The 22,347-nt window shown below is 39.8% G+C and overlaps 1 protein-coding gene across 1 annotated transcript in view; it reads right to left on the bottom strand.

The window, feature by feature from the left end:
* PTPRT (protein tyrosine phosphatase receptor type T) overlaps window positions 1–22,347 on the bottom strand; it is a 462,241-nt gene that overhangs the window by 209,461 nt on the left and 230,433 nt on the right. The window contains 1 exon segment of the mRNA XM_050907140.1: window positions 16,863–17,156. Coding sequence (XP_050763097.1) covers window positions 16,863–17,156 — 294 coding nt within the window.

Raw genomic sequence — 22,347 nt, 5'->3', positions numbered from 1 at the left:
TGATAGATACTTGCAGATGTTATTATAAAGAGGAGAGCTCCTCAGTACTGATTAACATAGAAAGCTTAACAGAAAGTTTCTCTATTTTCCCCGTTACATGTTAAGCTTGACATTTTGACAATAGGAAAGTTTCATTGCTTCTCCTCCAATTTAGTTACTTTACTAACACTTCATACTTGAACACCATTGCTTAGAATTAGGCAATAATTAGGAGATTCCTCCTCTTTCATCTGCTACTTCAGCCTCAGCCACACTGAAAACAGTAACAATCTTCAGATTTCTTTTTCAGTTTTAGACAGCTGTCTCAGCATATAAATAAATAAATATTTATACAGTGTCTAAATAAATTTAACAGTGATTACCTGAGGAAGCAAGGAGGAGAAATGTCACTGAAGTGAATTGCAAAATCTGGGGGTTGGACCCTCTCCTTCTTTCACAAAGGTAGTTGTGTGTCTGCTTGTTTGTGTATGCACATGCAGAATGGAAAAGGGGCAAAGTGCATTCATTGAGTTGCCAAATTGTAATGCAATGACAGAACAATGATCTTACCACATTTTATGCCTCTTTCTGTCTTTATTAGTATTGTATCAGGACGTATGAGCCCTAGATAAAGATCAGGTTCCCACAGCATAAACACACAAGATGGCAGATTCTATTGAGTACTTATATAGGTATGCACACACAACACAGAGTAGGCATCAGTTTCTCTATACAATACACTGCAGAAACAAAATGTCCCCAACTTACGTTATTATAAAGAACACATTATATGGTATCAAATAATGAGATCTTCCCCAAAGCTGCTTCTAAGCAAGTGACATTGCTTAGATATTTAATTGCCATACATTTTACTCAGAGGTTATTTCCCCCTCCCTACAAACACACAACTTTTTAAGTTCAGGTCTTCAGGCAATTTGCCCCTCCAGTTGTGAAACTGTATCTAAGGAACATTATAATGGTTGAAGAATTATTTGAAAATGCCTTGTATACCATGCCATGCAAGTTCCTAAAAAGATTAATTATAACCCAAAGGTCTTACACAGACAACACAATCTGCAGGATGAAAAAAACCTATTCCATAATGCCTCATCCTCCTAGGACAATACTTCGAATCTGAAGGCAGCAGGACTGACTACCCACTTAACACACCAGTCAAAGCAAACAGGCACTCGAGAGCTGAAAGCTGGCACAGCACTTAAAGGAAACAGAGATCTGAGACTGTGCTTTGAGGGAGGAGAAGCTGAGCTCTTATTCCCACGAGGACGAAGCACCAGCTCAGCTCTGAAATTCAAATACTTCTTTTTCACTAAAAGAAAGAGAGATAATAAAATTTAAAGAAAATAAAGGAAACAGAAGTGTGAGATTATAATGTAGAAGTCGAACACGACTCATCCCAGCACTGCTATATCCACAGTGAACTCAACAGCATTCCAGACATCCACTGTGCCTCCCCTCTAAACTGAGCGGTGCATATTAATCCCATAATAGCTTTGTATAAAAAAAAAAAAAAACCAAACCAAAACCAAAAAAACCCCACAAACCACAACCCTCCCCCCCCCCAAACCACCATAAACAAAAAAACTCGTAGAATGCAATGTAAAGGCTGCCAAGAAGCCATGCTGTTCTGAAACTTCATGTCAAACCTCCCCTTATAAATGTCTTTCTAGTATGGTACATCTTGCCACCCATATGTTGTCTCAGCAATGTAGGCATGTAAAGCTTTGCAGATCACACTGACTGGCACAGTTCCTGAGGCTCCCACACTTCTCTTCAAGCAGACAACATACTACACAGAACAAGGCTCCCTAGATAGTCTAGGATAGTATTTTAGCGTAAGCAAAGCTAAAATTATTGCAAGCTATATTATTTGGTGGGTACCATTGTAAGAAACCCAGAAAGCTCAAAGGAATTGTTTGAGCTAATTGTGACCAGTAGAGGCCACAGTGCCGCTTATTTCCAGCGGCAGCAAAGACGTCCCTGCTGCTCTATGGGGATCTCTGGAACAGGCACCAGATCTTCTACCATCTCCCCTCCAGTACAGCAAAAAGAGTAAGTGTAGGTAGTGAGGGCATCTGCTTTCTCAGCAGCCTTTTGAGGCTGGAGTACAGCACTTCCAGCCAGGTTCTCAGCCAAGCACAAAGCTCTGGCTCCGCATCCCACCATCTGTTGACTCTCTTGGGGCTGGACATGAGGGCAAACGGGGAGCAGATCCGATAAAGTTGTTTTAGCAACCTGCTACCTTACTCTCCTTATTCACAGAACTAGACATGCACCCACCACACAACTAAAATGAACTCCCATTTTCCTCTGCCAGGTCATCACAGGGAAAGCTGTTGGCTACATAAAGGTTTCCCATCTTGAGGTGGAGCAACATAGCGGAGAGAAGGAACATAGACAGCAGCCTGGAAGCAAGGGGTCAATGCCGGCAGTTTTGCATAGAGAATGAGCGAGCGATTTGTGCCTGTCACATACTCATGAAAGGATAAGCAAAAGGAAGGTTTAAAACCAAACAAAAGCCAGACCAAATTTAGTGAGAGTCTACTAGGTATGGAGTGGGGAAAGAGATAGTTGGTTTCCGACTCAGGATTTTGAGCTCTTTGGACCAACAGTACTGTAACTCTCATAAATATCGCAAAAGCAAAGCAGAAAGGATTTTTAAGGATAGACCTGTCAACGCAATGTGGGAATCGCTCGGCTTTGCCGCCCAGGATATGACCATGTTATTGTTATTTCTGTGCTCTGAATACACAACAAGGCAACCTGCAGTGGTGTGAAGGGTGCCCAGAGCATCTCACACTGTCCTCGTGCTCTCAGGAGGGAACAGATGGAGTGCTGCAGGCTACAATTTGCTATTTCGGCCTGACTCCTTTAAGGAAGACAAATTTAAAGAAAATGCTGAAGGTGACATACCAGTAGTACCCTGGTCCTTAACCCTGGGGACAACCTAAGGTAGGATTTGTTTCATAAAGTCTTAAAGGTATTTGAGTTTAAAAGCATTCCTATCTGTCAACACATTTAACTACATGATCAGAGGCAATGTCATTTCGTGATTCCTGTGCAAGTCTCATGCACAGTGTGGCAGGTTTTGTCCTCCTCTGGTGAATACAGGAGATTTCTGCATGATGTTTATGAAGTCTGTAACTCAGGCAGCAATTTAATCTCGTCCTGCTTTTTTCACCTAACCTCTAGAGGATAACCTGTTTTTAGAGTTATTTACCTGCAATGGGAAATACGTGGTCAGCAGACAAACGCATATGTCTAGGTAGGCATGTCTGGGTTAAGAGAGTAACTGTTAATATTTGCTGACAACTGCAAAGGTCTAAGCAATTTAATTGAAAGTGGTCAAACGGATAAAACTGATTGTGCCAAGTGGGATGGTCAGCAGAGGACAGATGCTACAGCAAGAGAGAAATACATCACCAAGTGTGGAAAAGCTGTTTTACAGGGACTGAAGGTTATAGATTTTAGTCATGAAGGAGGAAACTTGGACCCTGATTTCAGAACTCTGAGACACTGGAAGAAAGCCTCATTTGAAGCGAAGAGTTGAGTTAGCTGAAACAGCCTCACATGCAAAACCTGTTTAAGAATTAGGCAGAGACCGGGGAGCCAAAAAATGTATATGGATGTCTAAATCTTTGTGCTCTTTATAGCAGCAATCGGATGTGATTTAATTTATAAAACCCTCTCATATACATTTTGAACGATGGGCCATTCCCAACACAAGAGCTATAAACCCAGAGTTCCCCCAGCTGAGCACTCTGAGCAGTCACACACTCCAAACACCAGACTGCCGAGGGCAGGGGGGCAATCAGCACCAGGTACCAGGGGCAGTTGGGCCACGACCCTATTTCTGTGCAGCAGTAACACAGACCACCCGCCCCAGGGCTGCGAGGCCCTGCTGCCCTGGCTCAGGGGAAGAGCGGGGCTGTTTCTTTGGCTTGAAAAACTAATACACAATTCTAGATCTCAGATGCAACTGCAGAAACCTCTGCTGCCTCCTCCCCAGTGGGTTGTATAGCATCATATCGCTCTGACATTATTCTTTCTAATACTCGTACAAGAAAAAAATTATAATATTTCTGTAAGATGAATAGCGTAGCGCCTCAGTCTCTTCTATTTCACTAATTTAAACTGTGATTTCATAAGTACTTCTGTAGAGACCAACACTGCCAGATCTGAAATTAGGTACATGGACACACGGCAGCAATCACAAAGAAATGCTGAACTATTTTGCAAGGTCCTTTTTCATACTATCAGTGAGGGAAGCGTATTTGAAAAAAAGCAAAACTCACTACCCATTGTTTAAAATATTGCTGTTTCTGAAGCCTAAGTACTCTGGAGGATATTGAAATGAAGACCCGTCCCTTCCCCACCAACCTCACCCAGTGCTGACCTCATGGCAAAGGACTTTTGAGCAGAAAATTCAATCTTTTGCACATATGCAAAAGCCCAGCATGGCCATGCCGACAGCAGGTCAAATAGCCTTCAGTTATTTTTGCTAGACAAACATTATGTTTCACAGAACATATGCAGATTTTAATATTCATTCATTATACTGTCATCTAAAATTGAGATTCAGGCATACTCTGAGTTTCTACAACTCCTCCTACTTCCCCTTAACTCTCATCATTTTGGAAAAGTATGGCGCCTTGTTGTTGGTGTGAACATTCTAGAATCAGCTTCTAAGTGGAACTAACGCTAGAATACAGTTGTGGATGATGAACCTGTAGACACCTAGCATGAAAAATAGAAGGTAAGCTTGTGCCCCCTCATAAAAATAAAAAAGGATCTACTGTGCCAGGCACCCTATAGATTCTTCATGGCCAACACTACATTAACAAGCTGAATAAATAAGACAAAGGGTGAACGTTGCAGAACTGTGTGTTGCAAATGAGAGGAGGTGGTCACAGGATCTGATTGTTACTGGAATGTTATGGTTTAAGAACTAACATATGAGCAAAAGTTCCTTCATTGTGAATTATTGTTGTTACAAGAAATGCACAAAGTTAAGGTGATGAAGTGCAAATATTTTAGTGCAAATTGCTCTAACCAGAAAAAAACCTCTTTTCCTGAACAAAGAAACTCAACAGCACTGAAGCAATTCAGAACAGAAAACATACACCCCAGCAAATAGTACGTTGTTTGAAAAGAATTTTTAGATTATTTTGCTACAGAGTAAAAATATCCCACCACTCCTTTCTTTTTACGTTTTCACATTGTACTTTTAACAATGTTACCTTCGATTAACACATCTGCATCATAGGCAATGCTCTGCCTTCCCCTCTAGCGATAAACAGCGCTTATTTTTAAAACATCTCAGCGTTTTACTGCAAAGGGACACCCCTGTGACAGAGAAAAGGCAGGAATAACAAGCTGATAATGATTATGCCTTCAGCACACAGGTACGTTTCTACAGCCTAAAGAGTACTTTAACAAGATAATATTACTTTTAGCACAGGCCACCATGATCAGGTTTGGAGATTACTTCTTGGTACAAGCAAGAGCATCTTTTACATTAAGACATACGCAGAGACAAATAAGGATAGACAAACTATCACTCATCCTAATGAACCAAGTCTGATCACCCGGGAGCGCTGACACTAACCTGTGAGCCTCGGTCCAACTGCACTGCCAGCAGCGTGAGAGGCTTGGAAGATTCAATATAAATTCCTGATCGATTGCAGCATGATGTACCGATATTATATGAAGCACCTGTTTGCACAGAGTGCGATTCCAACTCTTTTACACCGAGATATTTGCTTCTGTGGGAAAATAAGTAAATATTTGCTCTGGTGTGCCAGCTGGATCAGAGGAAAGCTATAAATTGCCTTCCATAGACAGTAGAAGGCTGGCAGAAGGTGCGTATCTGGAGTTCGCATGCACAACACTAATTGGAAGCAACTACTATTGAAAACAGCTTCAGAACATAAACGGGAACACCAGAAGTAGATACAAAACTCATTTTCACTCCACGGATTTTATGTCAGATATTGCAAAGTTCATCTTTTAACTCTCTGGTTCCTGATTTCTTTAGAAGAGTAGAACAGAGACCAAAATCAAAAAGTTGAGTTTTCACAAACGAAAGGGAAGCCTTATAACTGAAATTAGTATGAGTGCATTGTAAAGTGATTTCGAAGAAAAAGATAATATATTATGTTGAGATGTGATGGGAATCAGTGTTTACAAGAAACTTAACGCTTATCAACCAAAAACCCTTCCACCACCACAATGCAAATTATAGGATGCAACACGGTGATTTCTATACATAATAGGATGCAACATGCAACATTTTACACAAGGAGTTTAATCCATTGCACGTATCGGACAACTACTCAAAGACATTTGGGCTCTCTTATAGCAGCAAGGGTATCCACTTTGTCTGAATTGGCATATCGCAGTTTTAATTCTGTATGAAAGAAAAAACCATTGGAGTTGTAGACTTGCTTTCAGGCACAGTTTCTTTAGTGACAATGGGATTCTTTCTGCCCAGGAAAAAGAACCATGTGGATCTTTTCACAGAGGAATGTGTTATGAATGTAAAAATAAACATTATAGCAAAGTGACCTATAGAACAGCAGGTGGAAAGATTTACTCCTATAGTAGGTGAACAAATAATCCATCTGAGGAGAATAAAGCCAACTGGGAAGAACTAGTTTTATACATACAGTAGTTCATACATAAGATTGCCTTTGGTGCAGTATTCCTTCTCTTAAATTTGGCATCCCATTCCTCTGCCTCACTCCCTCCTCTGTTAAAAAAGACAACTTAATGTCAACAGTTTATCTTCCTATTAAAAACATTATTAAATACATTTATCACTTCAAGGCTTTATCTTCAAAGTGGCAGACTTCCTTGATATATAATCTAATCTTTCAAGCTCACCAAAGATTTTCGTCAAACTTCATTAATTGACAAATCAACTTCTGGAGGTTTGGATCCATTTGCAAGACTTACTTCCCTCCTGCTTCTTTTTCGTTCTCTAGTAAATGCTAGAAAACTTTTCAAAGTGCCATAGGGAGGGAACTGTGACATTAAGGCTTTCAGATTTTGTTATCTTGTGAGTTGTGGTCTCGCTTTAAACCCCCTTCCAAGGGTCTCTGCACCAAGATTTTAGTTTAATAATTTGAAGGATTATTGGCAGCTAAAATGAGGATTTGCAGATCTTGAGTGAAATACACTGTAATAACAACTGTCAGTCTGATTTTGATGCTCAGGCCTGTATGCCTCTCCAGCAATATTTGAGTACTTTGATACAGTCACAGCTATGGTCTACTTGAATACTATTTCTAAAGTCATAAAATATTCCACTGCTTCGTACTTTCAAAAAGCCCAGCTTAAAAAAAAAAAGAAAAAGAAAAAGAAAGAGCTTTTAAGCTTTTTAGCTTATAAAACTAAAAAGCAAAAATAAGTTAAAAGGAGTTGAAAGCATTTCCTTTTTTTTCCCCCTCATTGCACTCAGTGGAATAACAAATAATTAAAATGGTGACTAAGTTTATAAACCCCTACCCAGTCCCATGGCCACGGCAATCATCTGGATCACAATCCAAAGCCTGGGAAGATTGGGGGTCTTTGCTTCTCCACCAGTGTAACGTGAACTGAGATACAAAGGGATCCCCTGCATCCCCCAAAGGGGAATGAGATCTCTGGTTCACTCTTGGGTTTGTGATGTTCAGATACTGTAAAATAACGGGTCACAAAAATGTCCATGGACAGTATAGGTGGTTAAAAAAATAAAATTCCATTTTCAAGCTCAACCAGTATGAAAATGCAGCGTACTTGTGCAGACAGACATACACACCACTACAAAACCGGTTTTGTACTCTCATACTCCATCTGCTGGTTCTGCAGCAGTATTTAAGCCATCAACATGCTTTTGCTTCCCCCCCCGCCCCAAGCTGTGCAACACCCCTGCCCGTCTGGGTAAGTTGGCAAGTGTTAAACAAGAAGTCATGTTCATCTCAATATTTCAGAGTCCACTGGGGAAAAATAAAAGGGTAAAATATTTATGACAAAATGTAAAACAACTAAACATGTAAGGAACAAAACTGTTCCTAAATGTCTTACAAGTATCTTGGGGTTCAAATTATTAACATGAGGTTAAAAATGTAGTGTTCTCTTCCATTTTGCCCCTGCCTTGCTTTTGTATTATATGGTAGAGCTTCCAAGAAAGCCAATTAAGGTGCATTTTATTCTTTGAAATGTTTAAAATTGGGCACTTTCAGTGTATAAACTCTAAACATCTCTTATTATTTGAGTGCTTTTTAATGCAGACTTGTGTACATTAAAAATACATTTAAAAATGAAAGGCATTTATGTTTCAGCTGTCTTTGGAAAAGCAAAAAGAGAAACATAAGCAGGAAGCAGTGAGCAGTGTTTGTCCCAGGACAAAGATAGGATCATGACTATGCAAATCCATAGAGCTTAATAAATGCTTTGCAAGACTGGGTCTGTCATTTCACTCCCAGGATGAGTTATGGTATATATTACACAGAGAAGGAAAACAGACACCTCCCTTCGGTCGCTCCTCAGTGGAAGTTCAATGCTTAACACATGCACTGCAAGAATACACACATAGCATTATCCTTTCCAGTTTCCTCCCACTAACTGGGCTTTTCACACTCGTATAAAGCGACATCTGGAAACGATCATCTCATCGCACCCTCAAAAAACTAACAGAAGCAGTAATAATATGGTAATAAGGGTTGAAATTTTATGAAAGATGCCACTTAACTGAAGACTAAAAGACACCATGCAATTTAAATAAATTGCTTTTAGCAGGGGACTGAGTGCCTGGCCCATTTTTGCAAATTGTGGGTCAGATTTTCAACGTGTGTAAAATGCTGACTTTGGTAAAGCAGTGCCAGTTTTGCACAAGCTAAGGATATAGTCCTGTGAAGTCACATTTTTAGGACCACACTGGAGACACCCTTAAATTGAGGATGCTGAAATGAAGCTGCATAAGGAAAGAGCAAAGAAGCTATTACCACATCAAATATGTGCTTATCTTGCTTCCCTCCCTCTACACTTTCTTTAAGTGAGCTAGAAAGAGGAATCACAATTATCTGAATGCATACAAGAAAATTCCAACAACATTGTGTTCTGCACAGAGATGAGAACTCAGTTCCCTGATTAACCCAGGGTGGCTTGGTAATGCAGAAGCTGACATAGTTTTGTTTTAGGTTCTCTGCGTACCGCTTGTGTCCAGGCTTCAGTAAAGAAGATCCAAAATCACTAATGTGGGCCTGTCTGTCCTGTCAGTGCCCTTCTTGTACATAGCCTTCACTTGTGCCCAGTGTATTTCAAGTAGAAATACAGCCTGGAAAAACTGCAACAAGAGAAAAATCAAACTGGTTTGTATTAACTTAAAATTTCATTCAAAACCAGTTTTTACTTAGGAAAGTACTGTGCACACAACAGATGTTTAGCTGCCTCAAATCTACAATACCACTAAGTCAAACAGTGCTCAGGGATTTCTCTGAGTTCAACAAAACAGAATGGGTTGTTTTGTTGTTGTTTTGGGCCTTTTTGTTTTGTTTTCTCCCCTCTCTCTCTCTCCATTTTTGCCTCTTCAGATTAGGAATACTCAGGCTGTTTGGGATGAAGCCTGGGCAGAACTCAGGAGCCAAGAATATAAAAGAGAACAGTGTCCTAAATTCAGCTGGTGTGAAATTAAGTGCTAGGCAGGTTCACTTCTTTTGGAAGAAGTTGTGAGGTCCCATCATTAGCGAGAACTGTTCTTCTTGGCATGAAAGCGTCATGCCTTTACGAAATTTGTCATCTTACTGACCAGCCTGCCCACTCAGAAAATAATGCTATATTCAAACCACATTATAGAAAGCCATTAAATTAAGCAGCAACACCACCAAGCAGAAACAGTGTGATGTGGAAATGAGTAAGTAGACTTCATCCTACAAAATAAAAATGAAAAACATTTCTGGATAACAAACTGCCTTTGCAGATAAAAAGTAAATCCCTAGAATTTAAATCCATCACAAGCAAAATCCCTCCGGAAAAAAAATCCAGACCAAAGCACTATTATGACTGCCTTTATATTCATAACTGTATTTATGCAGACTAAGATAAGGGCAATCAATCCACATGCCTCAGGACAAAAAGCCAATCTTCTGCAGGGATCAGGATAAAGAAAATTCCTTACCATATGTATCATGGTTAAAGGCAACAGGGGACATGCTTTGCTAGACTTGGGAATTTTCAGGCATTGGTCACTGCTAGAAACAAACACCAGATTTATGGCATACTGATGTGCTCCAGCAGTAAATCCCAGCCTCTCCTCTCCACATTGCTGCTTTCCAACATGCTGAATTTAGCGCCTGAACTTTGGATGGACCGTGGCCTCATGCCAAACCAAGTATCTTGTCAGCTCCAACAGTCTGGCTTTTCAGGAGTCCTGAGTCAGTCACTCAAAGTGCACCAAAACACTCTGCTTCCCCTTTCACCATTTAATTACCTCCCCTTCTCCTCCCACATTCCTTCTGTTCCATATAGGTCATCACTGTTACATCCCAGACAACATAGCTGCTCCTTTTTGCAATTCTTTTCCAGTAACTAATTCATAGATCTAACATATCCTCTGCTCTTTGAAAGGTATCTTTCCAGTTTGACCACGTTTCTACAGCCAATACACATCCATAACTTGATATTGATAGTTCCTCAGAGAGACATCTTCTGCCTTGAACACCCCTAATACGTGCAACCAACCACACCTCTGCAACTTGAAGAGAAAGCAGAAATACACTTTGCTTCCTACAGAGTTCTGTAGTTTCAATTGAAGCATTGTCTATATTGTCCGAGAGGTCTGAAGGTACACATTATGGACTAAACAGAAGCTGAGACCTCACAAAGAGAGACAAGAAAAGCCTACCACTCCGACATGCTCATAGCTACAAAATGCATATCATCAAGAAATACTTCATCTTTTCTTTCAGCTGTTATTTAAAGGGTAGATGCTGTCTTTCTACGCCATCAAAAATTAAGTGAGGAGGGGGAAAGAATAAAGCAGAAATCAAGATATGTTTATTATCTATTTAATCAATTTGGCAGGGAAAATCATCATCTTACATGCAAAGGGATTGAAGCCGTTCGGATGCGATACAGATGAAGCCCTTATCTTTCAGCAATGCTACCAGGCTGTTTCCAAGCACAAATTGGGGATCAAGGATCAAAAAGAAGGAATATCATATTTTTGTAACTCTACTCTTATCTGTCTCGCTGACATGCCAAAGGCTATTGAGGTGGAATGAAAACAGAGTTTCAATCATCAAGCCAAGCGGACAAAGTCACTAAAATGGGTACCAGTCCCACAGGCTTTGCGGGATCCACATACCGAAACTCAGACACAAGATCATGCCATTCTCAACAGCTCACCTGCAGCGCTCCACTGCTCTTGGGAATAGGCACTATCAAGAGAAGAACAACTGCATTTCATTGTGCTACACAAGCCTTTATTTCAGGGAATTTAGCAAGAGAGCAAAACCAAACACAAGCGGAACATGCACTGCAGAAGCTTGTCTTATCATAGCTGAGAAAAGAAAGTCCCTCACAGCATTTACCAATAGAGAAAACAAGAAACCCAGGTAAGGTTTTCCTTCACTGCTAATATTCTATAGGAAGTGTTTTTCAAAAGTAGGCAATCTTGCTAAAAAAAGCATCTATTCTCCCTGTTGTCTACATTTAACGTTATAGAAGACAGTGGAACTAAGAGTTAAAATATAACTAATATTAATAGGGAAATGAATGTATGTTTCAGGACAAGGCTTAGAGTAACTCCAAGTTAAATTAGTCTGTGAATCAGTGATTCTAATAATACCTACACATCAGTTGTACAGAACTCTCTTTCAAATCACTTGATATGCCATTTGTGTAGTGCTTTGACTCATATATAAGATTTTTTTTTTCAGTGGTGGGGTTTGGGTTTTTTTTGCAAGCTTGAAAAAAATGAAGGCAGCAGTAAAGCAACCCCGAAACTTATTTACAACATTAACATGTGAATGTTTCCTATTTAACGGGAGCTATCACCTTAAAATTAAATCAGAAAGAAATATTTTTGAACCTGTTCTAACAATTCATACTAACTCAGCGCACAACAAAGTAACCTTCTGGTTGTTCAGTTTGTGCATTTCATAACAGTACACAACTACCTCCTTTTTCTAACATTTGTAACAGAGCAGCAGACAAAAACATTTCTATAAAATATGAAAAACAACAAAAAATGGCAAAAGCTGCTTACTACTTCTAAACTTTGCAAGATTTCATAGCAACAAAGTACCTTTTAATAATAACTAAAGGAAAAGGTTTTCCAACTACTTTGCAATACCATATCAAACTCTGAATGTACAGATTATTTGCATTTATATCAGCTACTTTATTCTGACTATTTTTAAAAGGAGTATTGAATTCAGCCACATTGTTCAAGACTAACTTTTATTTCCCTAGGCCAAGAACAAAAATTGAGTATTGATCTTGACAACTGCTCCTTTCTCCAGGAGCTAAATCACATCCTCCTGCTGAATAACCGAGTCTCTAGCAGCTTATCTTAAGAGAGAGGTTGCACGTGATCCATGTGAATTTTTTTCATATGATGACAAACCTCCCAGTATCATAAGCTTGTTCTATGAAGAATCATTGCCACACCTTTTTTGCGGGGGAGATTATGGGGTTTCTCAGGACTTTTTCTCCCCTCCCATTCCTTACCAAGCAATTCTCCTGTCAGACTGGAAAGTTTCCCGCTTCCAAGCCTCAAGGTCAAAAAACCCTCTTCATCTTATGAGTCACCTGTTGTCATCATCCAAAAAGGCAGAGAAGCTAATGTTCAAGATAGCTTTTCCAGACAGTATTTTAACCAGGTCTAAATATTATTTTTCAAGAAAGTCTTATCTCTGTCCCTTTATTAATATTCATTTAAATGTTACTCTTTGGCCTTGCTTTTCATGCAAGTTTGTCCCATTTAGAAGGCAAACACTTTTCAGATGAGATTCCCCCCCACAATGATGACCTCATTTACACGGTCTTCCCTTCTCTTTCCCATCCACCAGAGGAAAAAAAGGACTCTTCCCCATTTCTCCTTTTCTGTGGCAACTGGAGAAAGAAAAAAAGCAGGGGAATAGTAAATTAGCAGAGAAGAAAACAAGCCCCAAGGTTCCCAAATCACAGCTTTCCAAAGCACACTCTTGAATGAAGCCCATGAAACAAGGATTTTAAAGAGCTCTGTTTAACTATTGAGGATGGCTAAAAAAAAAAAAAAAAAACAACAAACCACACTCAGAAGACCAGTGCTGAACTACGAGGCACTACTGGGAACTGTCTTCAAACATACTATTCTGATCCTGTTATCTCCCCCAATCTATTATTTTGGGGGTAAAACCTAATATTTTATATCTTCCTTTCTTTTAACCACCCCTCAACCCTGTGTCTGGTCTTAGCCTTAAGCAGTCTTTCTCTTTTCCCCATTCCATGCTGAGCAACTCTTCCCTTTCACTGACAGTTTACTGTTTTATGCCTCAAGGTCATTTAATCTTCTCCTGTCCCAAGTCACAACCTATTAAAAAAACAAACAAAAACCAACAACCCCAAACCACAAAACCTGCAACAACAACAAAAAATCATTCATTTACAAAGGCAAGGTTTGCCATATTTTCTGGCAGTTGGCTTTTCCTGGAAGAAGGCAAGCTGGGACTTAATTTTCAGTATCATTTCTAAAGATCAAATATAAACAAAGTCTTGTAATGCTGTCCTGTAGAAAACCAAAAGCATCACCAGTGGGATAACAGATGCCCAGGCACATACTGTTTATAGAAATTTAGATAAGATATTATCCAGTTTAATAAAACTTCTTTGTGCTCATTTAGAGCAAGACCTTTCATAATTAGTTTTTATGGGTTTTACATAATGAAAAAACTTTTTAAAGTCCATGTAAACAACTTCCATTCACTCTGATCAAAAATCTGAAAATCATGAATGATCTTGATAAGAGTTGCGTCACGGTGTAATGACTTTCTAAGCTCATGCTGAGCCATTCTGGTCATGCTTTTGCTCTGATGCAAGGCCGACAGTCAAGAAACTCACAGCAGACAACTGCAACTTTGTAAATGAGCTTCTGTCGCTTGATTTGAAGTGGAAGAAAAGCATGGTCCTTCCCAAATCCTGTTCTAATTTAGAGATGAAAATAAAAAATAAGAATCTCATTGCAAGGTATGCCTACATTGAAAGCTATGCCAGCAGTTACTCAGACTCCCTAGCACACAAGTATACAACGTCTATGTGAAAAGACACTAAGAAGATTATTTAGTAAAAGGAACGTTGACTTCTCACTGTTGAAAGGTTGCAAACACCACCTGTTTCTGGTTAGTCTGGTTTCTTGCAATTTAAATAAGTAAATACTACTTCTCCGGTATAAGTGATATTCTCTACTACTACTTCTGCAGTCAATTTTATTATCTTTATTAGTGGGCCTAATAAACACAGTACCAACACTAAACAGTCCAGTAAAACAGGACTACTCCAGCCATCTACTGACTGCATACAAATACGTAGGAGTTTGGTACTTCCCTCTTGCTAAGAAAAAGTAATGACAAAGAAAAGAACCAAAAAATTCACTTGAAAAAAGCAGCATCACTCATCCCTCAACTATTTAAAAAACCCCTCAGTTTTCACTGATGTCATTCGTTAGGTACTCTAAGAAAAATCAAGGAAGTAGTGCTGTTTTCTTGGTTCAGCACATTTTTGAAAATCTTTACCATGGAAGTTTTGTGTAATTATCCTTGAAAAAGGGTATTTTGAAGGAGTTCCACGACATGTAGAATTTGGAATAATAAGTTGCATTTTCTTGTCTATCATTTCAGTTGGCATTTTGTGGAAGTTGTACAGCTTTAGATATTGGGTAAGTCTCTCCCTTCCTTCGAGTCCATGCTTAGATCAAGACCATTACAATTTCTCCCACCCAATGCCCTAAATCAATCTCAACAAGCTATGACAACTAACATTAACAGCATGACCTTCTCCAGTTAGATTTTCATTAGTAAATTAGGACGGAAAATAGCAAGTGGCTCAGCTTAGCCGATTTGAACAAATTATCTACGTCATCCTTCATGATGTCAGTCGATATCTACGCTGAGCAAGGAAACTCAGCAATTTGGGGTCCAGTACAACACATCATTAAGCACAAAGCCAACATCCTTTTTTTTTTTTTTTTTTTAACCCCCGAATTAAACAAAAGCAAGCATTCTCTACAGGTAATATAGAAAAGTCTGCAAGTTTGGCTGCTGCACAGAGTGTGCCTGCAAAGTCACAATGCATGAACTACAGACCAAATCTCAGCACGTCATATTCCCATATGCAAATGCATAGTCCCAGGCCAGGCCTGCAGTTATTTCTGCTGAGGGTTAGAGAATTTGATCACACTACTGAAGGTGGAGACAGCCAAAAGATGAATAGCAGAGCACGTGCCAATTTCCCAAATAGGCTAGGACATCATCCGTGACACTTGATGCTTTCCACCTAGCTGCAGAAAAGCCTCCAAACATCTGTCTTCTACCAATGGACAGGTGCTGAATACAGCAAACACCATGCCAGATCCTCATGCTCAGATTTTTTTTTTTTTAACCAATTCTTCTCAAAGAGATGCTAAATGTTCACTGCTTTATAACCTGTATAATAAAGGAAAGGCAGTAAGGATGTGCCCCCCCTGCCCCACAACACACTCAGCCTGCTAGGCTACCTCTCTTGGTAGAGGATGCTGCTGGGGATGCTCATGCTGTGACAGTGGGTGAGGAACGTTAACATCGCACTGCTTAATCCCATCCCAGGATGGCATTTGGCTGTTCTTGATGCATTCTCTACGCTTCAGACTTGCTATCTGGTCAGAAAGAATAACTGGAACCAGAATGCTTTTGTATAAGCTTTCCACTACTTAAATCCACTCGCTGTAAACCACTGATTTGTGGGGAGAGAAGGAAGGTTGTAGAAAAAAGAGAGCAGCCTTTTAGTCTCTGTCCTTTGTTCACACCACAGTAAGGACCTTGCAAAAATTACAAAAAAGCAAACCTTGAGAAGACAGTTGTGTGGTGGAAAAAAACTGCTAGGTAGAAAACTGCTTTGTTCATCCCCTTGCAAGGCACAGAGTTTGATTTCCCCTAATGGCTAATGATTAATGTATGAAAACAGGATGAATAGCCAATATATCTGAAACACGAGGAACATGATCCTTTAGTTTTTCCTGGGAAGGCCAATACAGCTTAGAAAGAAGACAGACTTTTCCTGTCCCTGGATCAAAATTGATCTGTTCCAGTATGAAAGACAAAGGGAAGACACTGCACAGTGTTTGAATGGGTTTCTTTGTCAGAAGTGCGGAGAAGAATCAGTTCCATCAAATGGAATATAAAAATGTATTTTAAAAACTGATTCCTGCTTCACCACACCGCACTCACAAATTGACAGCACTGTCAATTTGTTAATAACCAGTGCTGAACCATTACCCAAGAACAACATATATTTTTGTTACGCACTTATAGGGTGAAAATTTTATAATAGACTAGTCTTAAGAACAATTTGCCTACTGGAGAACTGGTTGGAAAACTCTCATCTGCTTGCCCATTTCAACAGAAAGCAGCCATACACGGCAGTGGAAAGTTTGGCAAATACACTACATGCATAAGAACAACAGTTTCTTAAACATTTGCCTATGGAATAAGTAGTAAAATATTCCAGGATATATCAAAATTCATCATGTCAATTCAGATCACTGACAAAGCACATCTACAATAAGGATGTGTGGAGGACCATTGGTTAATACGTTAGTAAGTGAACCAAAGTATCTGTGCTGTACTACGAAGCAGTAGAAACCCTACCTGCACATTTTGTTCTCGTTGTGAGTGGTGGTCCAGGGGGTCCTGTGCCTCCTTCTCCAGGGCGAGTGAGCAGCACTCTGATCTCATACTCCACATCAGGATCCAAATGCCACAGTTTGTAATTAGGAGAGTCTACAATGTGCGTTTCCGCCCAATTCCCAGTGGTCGTCCGATACTCCACCTCTTTCAATATGATGGGCCCATCTCCAATGATGGAGTTGGCGTTGGGTTTGATCCACAGGTACGTGGCTCCGACAGCCAGCAGCTCAGGAGGGGCGATAGGAGTTGGGGGTTCTGTAGACAAAAAGAAATCATGAGAGGCCTCAGACAATTTTGACGAAAGGATCAAATGTCCACTATGTATCTGTATAGCAAGGCTGTCCCAAAATCTTTTGTAACACAGGCACAGTTTCTCCTATCATTTACCAGATCTTTCATAAGAATTTAATCTGTTACTGAAAAAAATCTGGGGTTTTTTTGTGCTAAAAATTCAGCCCCCTTACACTGGGGGTAGTATCACCAATTCAGAAACACCTGCAAAAATACACTAACCACAAAGCAACTTCTGTTTAAAATAAAACACAAAAGTGACTTTTAAAAGATCAGAAGATTTATACTTATTCCCTCCTTTAAGCATATGAGCAATAGCACTCAACATAATATTGCAGGGTGAGGGGGGGAAGAAGTCTTAAATAAAGACGACTGAGTGCCCTTAGCATATACCATGTATAAAAAGGCTCCAGTACAACAGCACTTCCTCTGCCCTGTGACCCGACGTAGCAGAATATTACAATCATTGATCATGGTACTGTGGTTCAGCCAAAGTGTAATGCTTAACATGACACAATTAGCAATGAATGGAAAACTCAAATCACTTGCTCATTTTGTGATTTTACCAAGCAAACTAAAGGTTAAAAATAGGATACATTTTTTAATCAAAGCACTGGCTGTGTGTCTGAGAAAATACTAGCAAATTTAAACACTAGGGATCTTCCCACAGTCAATGATATCAGTAGTCAGGATGCTGCTAGAACTGGGGCTCTTGGTAGCTCAGAACTAAGAAAAACTCTAAGGCAACAGTGAATCAACACCTCCTGTCACGTTTGATTGCAAAGTTTGTTTAACTTCCTGAGCAAAGGTACTCAAGCAAAGTCTGCATGAGACTTGAAGAGTGCCTAGATGTCTGAAAAGCATCATGCGGAGGCAGGAACCTGGCTGCTGAATATCACCTCTGTGATATGGACACAGAATAAAAGACATCTCAGCAGCACCCTTTGATGAAAGCTACCAAAACAAACAAACAAACAAAACCAAAAAACCACTACAGGGCTCTGGCTACCTGCCTGATTTTCATCTTTTTTCCCCTCTCTGTCAGTGTATAAATAACACTTGCATATTGGAAACTGCATGAATAGCGTATGCTTTGTGGTTTTGAAAACCTGAGCTGAACTGTGCAAGATCATGAGCAATTTCTTTAATCTCATCTAGCTTTCCCTCTGTCTCACTCTAACGTGGTTTGCCCTCAGCCCAGAAGACACAAACTCTATTCTCTTGTGAAAATAAGGTGACAAAAAGGACATCTCTGTCTCAGAAAAAGAAACCTATAAATATTACAGCGTGACATTAATTTTAGAGTTCTGTGGGAGTTATTCTAAACACCTCTTAAAGGTGATTCCTCAAAGAACCCAGAGAACTGGAAGAATCCAGGACCCACAGAAACGTGCAAGAAAGGAGTCTGAGCACCACGTGATGGGAGGAAGATGGGACTTTCCCCTCTGGAGAAGTCTTGCAGCTTAACATCTGCTCAGTGAAGAGAAACAAACGCACAGAAACCATTATTATACAAAATGATCAACTGAAATGTTACTTAATTTCATTTCCTCTGGCTAACAAATTACAATGAACCATGCTATCTCCTTGAGATTGACTGCCGTAGTTGTGCATTGTACCTCTGAAAAAAAAAAAGCAATCTGAATTGTAATTGTAGCAGGTATCCAACACGAACAGAAACTAGTGTCATGAGCTAAGTTTTTTGTGGAATGTTTGTTTCTGCTTTTATTTTGCACTGTTCCCCTAACTCCTGCCAGAATCTTTTTCTGATATGAAATGTCAGGCTGATTATGTTTTGACTTAGTAAGGTTATTTCTCCTAGAAATTTGTTTTCAAGAAATGCATGTAGATACATTTTCATTAAAAATCAAATTATTATAAGTCACAAACAGTTTATTACTTGTTTCTTGGTGCAAGACAATTAAAAGATAGACTTAATGATTTTTATTCCCAATGCAAAAATGACATCTTACAAGTTACATCATAGCTGAACACAAGACAAATGAAATATTACACTCCATTCTCCTGGGCTGCAGACTTCAATAGCAACATGATCCAGGTTACTTTGGGATTTGATTGCAAGTTAGAAGAGATTTATGGGACTAAGCTTAATTAATAGAGCAGTTTGTCCTGCTAAACAAACATGAAAGTCTCATCTAGCAAGTTTAGAAACTACTATTGCCAAACCAACTTAAATTAAGAAGTCACCCAGCATTACCGTCTTTTCTATTTCAGGCCAAGTCTAAACCTCCTCCCCCCGCCAAGTGATGGTGGTTTTCCCTTTTTCCCCCCGTTAATTTTCCCCTTTCTAAGCACCATTTGAAAAACAGGTGCCGCAGAATATTGGAAAATCAGGAGTTTAAACTGTTGCTCCCATTTTCTGAATTTAAGAAACTAAGATAAGCAGCCGTTACAGTAGTTATTCAAGGCTGAGTCCCACCTCACTGAAAATAATGGGCTCTTTCCTACTGGCACCAACTGGACAAGAAGCAATTTTTTCAGTATCTCTCTGTGCCAAATTACTGCAAGTGATCTAAACACGTTACCCATTATTTAGCAAAACTAGCACATAAATAAGGACCATTTTTTGCCCTTTGTAACTAAACACACTTGTCAGTTACAGATGACCAGCCTGATGTTATGAGCTCACTATTTTAATTAAAATCTCTGTGTGTCCTTGATGAAATAAACATGGTGACAGATTGGCCTTGTACACATGTAATTGTGATCAACCATACTTTAAGCCCCATTTGATCCACACAGTATTTTATATTGCAAGCTTTGTCTAGCCTGTTACTCCCTTTCAGGAATTCCCCCTCCTCCTCCGGGCACAGAGGAGAAAGCCACAGGCTCCCCCAGCAACGAGGACATCTGGAACTGGATTGCTGCAACTGGAACAATATTTAGCCTGAATCCCAGACTCAGGAAGGACACAGAAAAATGTGGTTCCCGGGCGCCCGCTTTCAAGGACACAAAAGACCTATGCAGTACAAGCTCAAAAAAAGGGAGTTATTGAACACAGGTAGATTTTATTGTGTGTGCAAAGCAGGTCCAGTTGTGCAGACATGAAAGGAATTTGGGGTGTGCCTTTCTCCTCCCATTAGAAGAGGAAATACAGCTGTGGACTACAGCTGAGAAGGCTGAACACTGTTAGGGCTTTAAAATGACAGAAAGTTTAGCAGTGCAAAGAGTGTGAGAAAACAAAACTAACATCAAGGACCAAAAAAGACCAAATAGATTCATAGAGTATCTCGAGTTGGAAGGGACTCATAAGGATCATCGAGTCCAACTCCCTGCTCCTCACAGGACTACCTAAAACCATATGACTAAGAGCATCGTCCAGACGCTCCTTGAACTCTGACAGGCTTGGTGCCATGAACACTATGCTTTCCAGCTATTGTGGAAAACACATGTATTTTACTGTTGGGCAACTGCTCCTCAGTGTTTCTACTCTACTACTGGAATATTTCCCTATATGATTCTTCTAAGCAAGGCAATTCCAAGCAATGGCTAGACGATGGAAGAAAAACGGGCTCCATGAATCCTTCAGATGCAACTGGGAAGACTGAAAAATTAGAGAAAAATCCCCAACAACTGTTACCACTGTCTTCTGTGAAATAATCCATAAGAAAAAGGCATTATAGAAAATGTAATCTTAAAACAGTTGGATAAACCTCTTAAGCTATAGATTTTATATGAATAAAACTTTATTTTTTTTGAAAATTCCTTCCTTGTCCATAACAAGACCATCTGATAAAATGTACAGCCAAGGTGACCGTGAACTCTCATTAGCATGTGATGGCCTATGGATGATTTCAGACAAAAAGCACCCCCTAACGCTAGAGAACACTAGTGTATCACAAAGTTCAATGATTCTGTTTCTGAAGTGCTAACCCTTACCCTTACTTTGTTACTGAACAATCATGCCAACACATGAAATTCCTAACATGACTCTCTCAAACACTGAAAGAAACTCTCAACTTAGGACTGAAAAGAATCAGAAAACAAAACCCGAGAGCACCCAGAAAAGGCTGACATGCCTGTTCAATAGAGGAGGAAAGCAGGTTTGTGTCTCGCTGGGCCATCCAGTCTGCACCTTTCCCACTGCTTGATGACCCTGTAAGTCCTTCCAAAACATTGGCTGCATATGCCCCATACATAGCCAGGCCTCCAGAGCAGCAGGAAGATATTTGCAACGTGCACACAGACAGCCCTGTTTTGTTTTTCACATGCATATGACATACAGCACAGGTTCTAAAAATAAAATCAGAAGAGACACAGTGTTTTTTATTCTTTGGGGATTGAAGAGGTGGGGATGGGAGCTGCTATCAAAAGACATTTGCCTGACAAGCAGGATCTGTGTTTTCAAACATGATACTGCTTATTCCCCTACTAATGGGAATTGTAAGCTTTTCTCACAGTGTCCTAAATGAGCAGCTGTGGACTGTGCTTGCCAAATGGATAAGGATGGGACTGGAAGGCAAGGAAACCAAATTTCAAGCTTCTCAGAACTCTTTAAAGCAAAAAGTACAGAACAAAACATATTTGTATAGTTTTCTACACAATAGCCACAGACTGTTCACAATTTAAAAGCTATCGAGCATAGGTACTTAAATTTGCATTTAAAAAAGCAAACCCAGCTGTTTTAAGAAAAAATGGATTCATGTTAAAACGCCTTTGTTCTGATTTTTTGCCCTTCCATCCTTTAGGCACAATTTGTCACCTTTGCACACCTTACGGCTGGCTATTAGAGATTCACGTGACTGTCTGAGCAGCATCCATGAGTACCCCTTCTAGTTTTACACCATAGCAATAAGCAGTCTGAGCTCTCAATGAAAGTATTTATATTGGCATTGCTTATTAGCACACTTCCTACTACTGTAGTAAATGCAGCAGTTGAATTTTGTTTTCCAGTGATTGTCCAAACTTCCAGTTCCATTTATTGCACAAAGAAATGGCACAAGGATTTTACAATATTTAGCATGAGACTATTTCACTGGCCTGACACTGTACTAATAGTTTTTTGCCTAAAAGAGACACATTCAGATCTGTCTCACAGTAATGTAACAGGCTGACAGCAGTGGCACATGTCAACCGTGTTGGAAGAGTGTGCCAGCGGCATTAATAAAGTGATTCATTAATTCACCTGGATGGG

Source organism: Gymnogyps californianus, chromosome 17 (genome assembly GCF_018139145.2).
Source record: "Gymnogyps californianus isolate 813 chromosome 17, ASM1813914v2, whole genome shotgun sequence".
In the NCBI taxonomy this organism is placed as follows: domain Eukaryota; kingdom Metazoa; phylum Chordata; class Aves; order Accipitriformes; family Cathartidae; genus Gymnogyps; species Gymnogyps californianus.
This window is presented reverse-complemented; position numbering and strand designations above follow the sequence as displayed.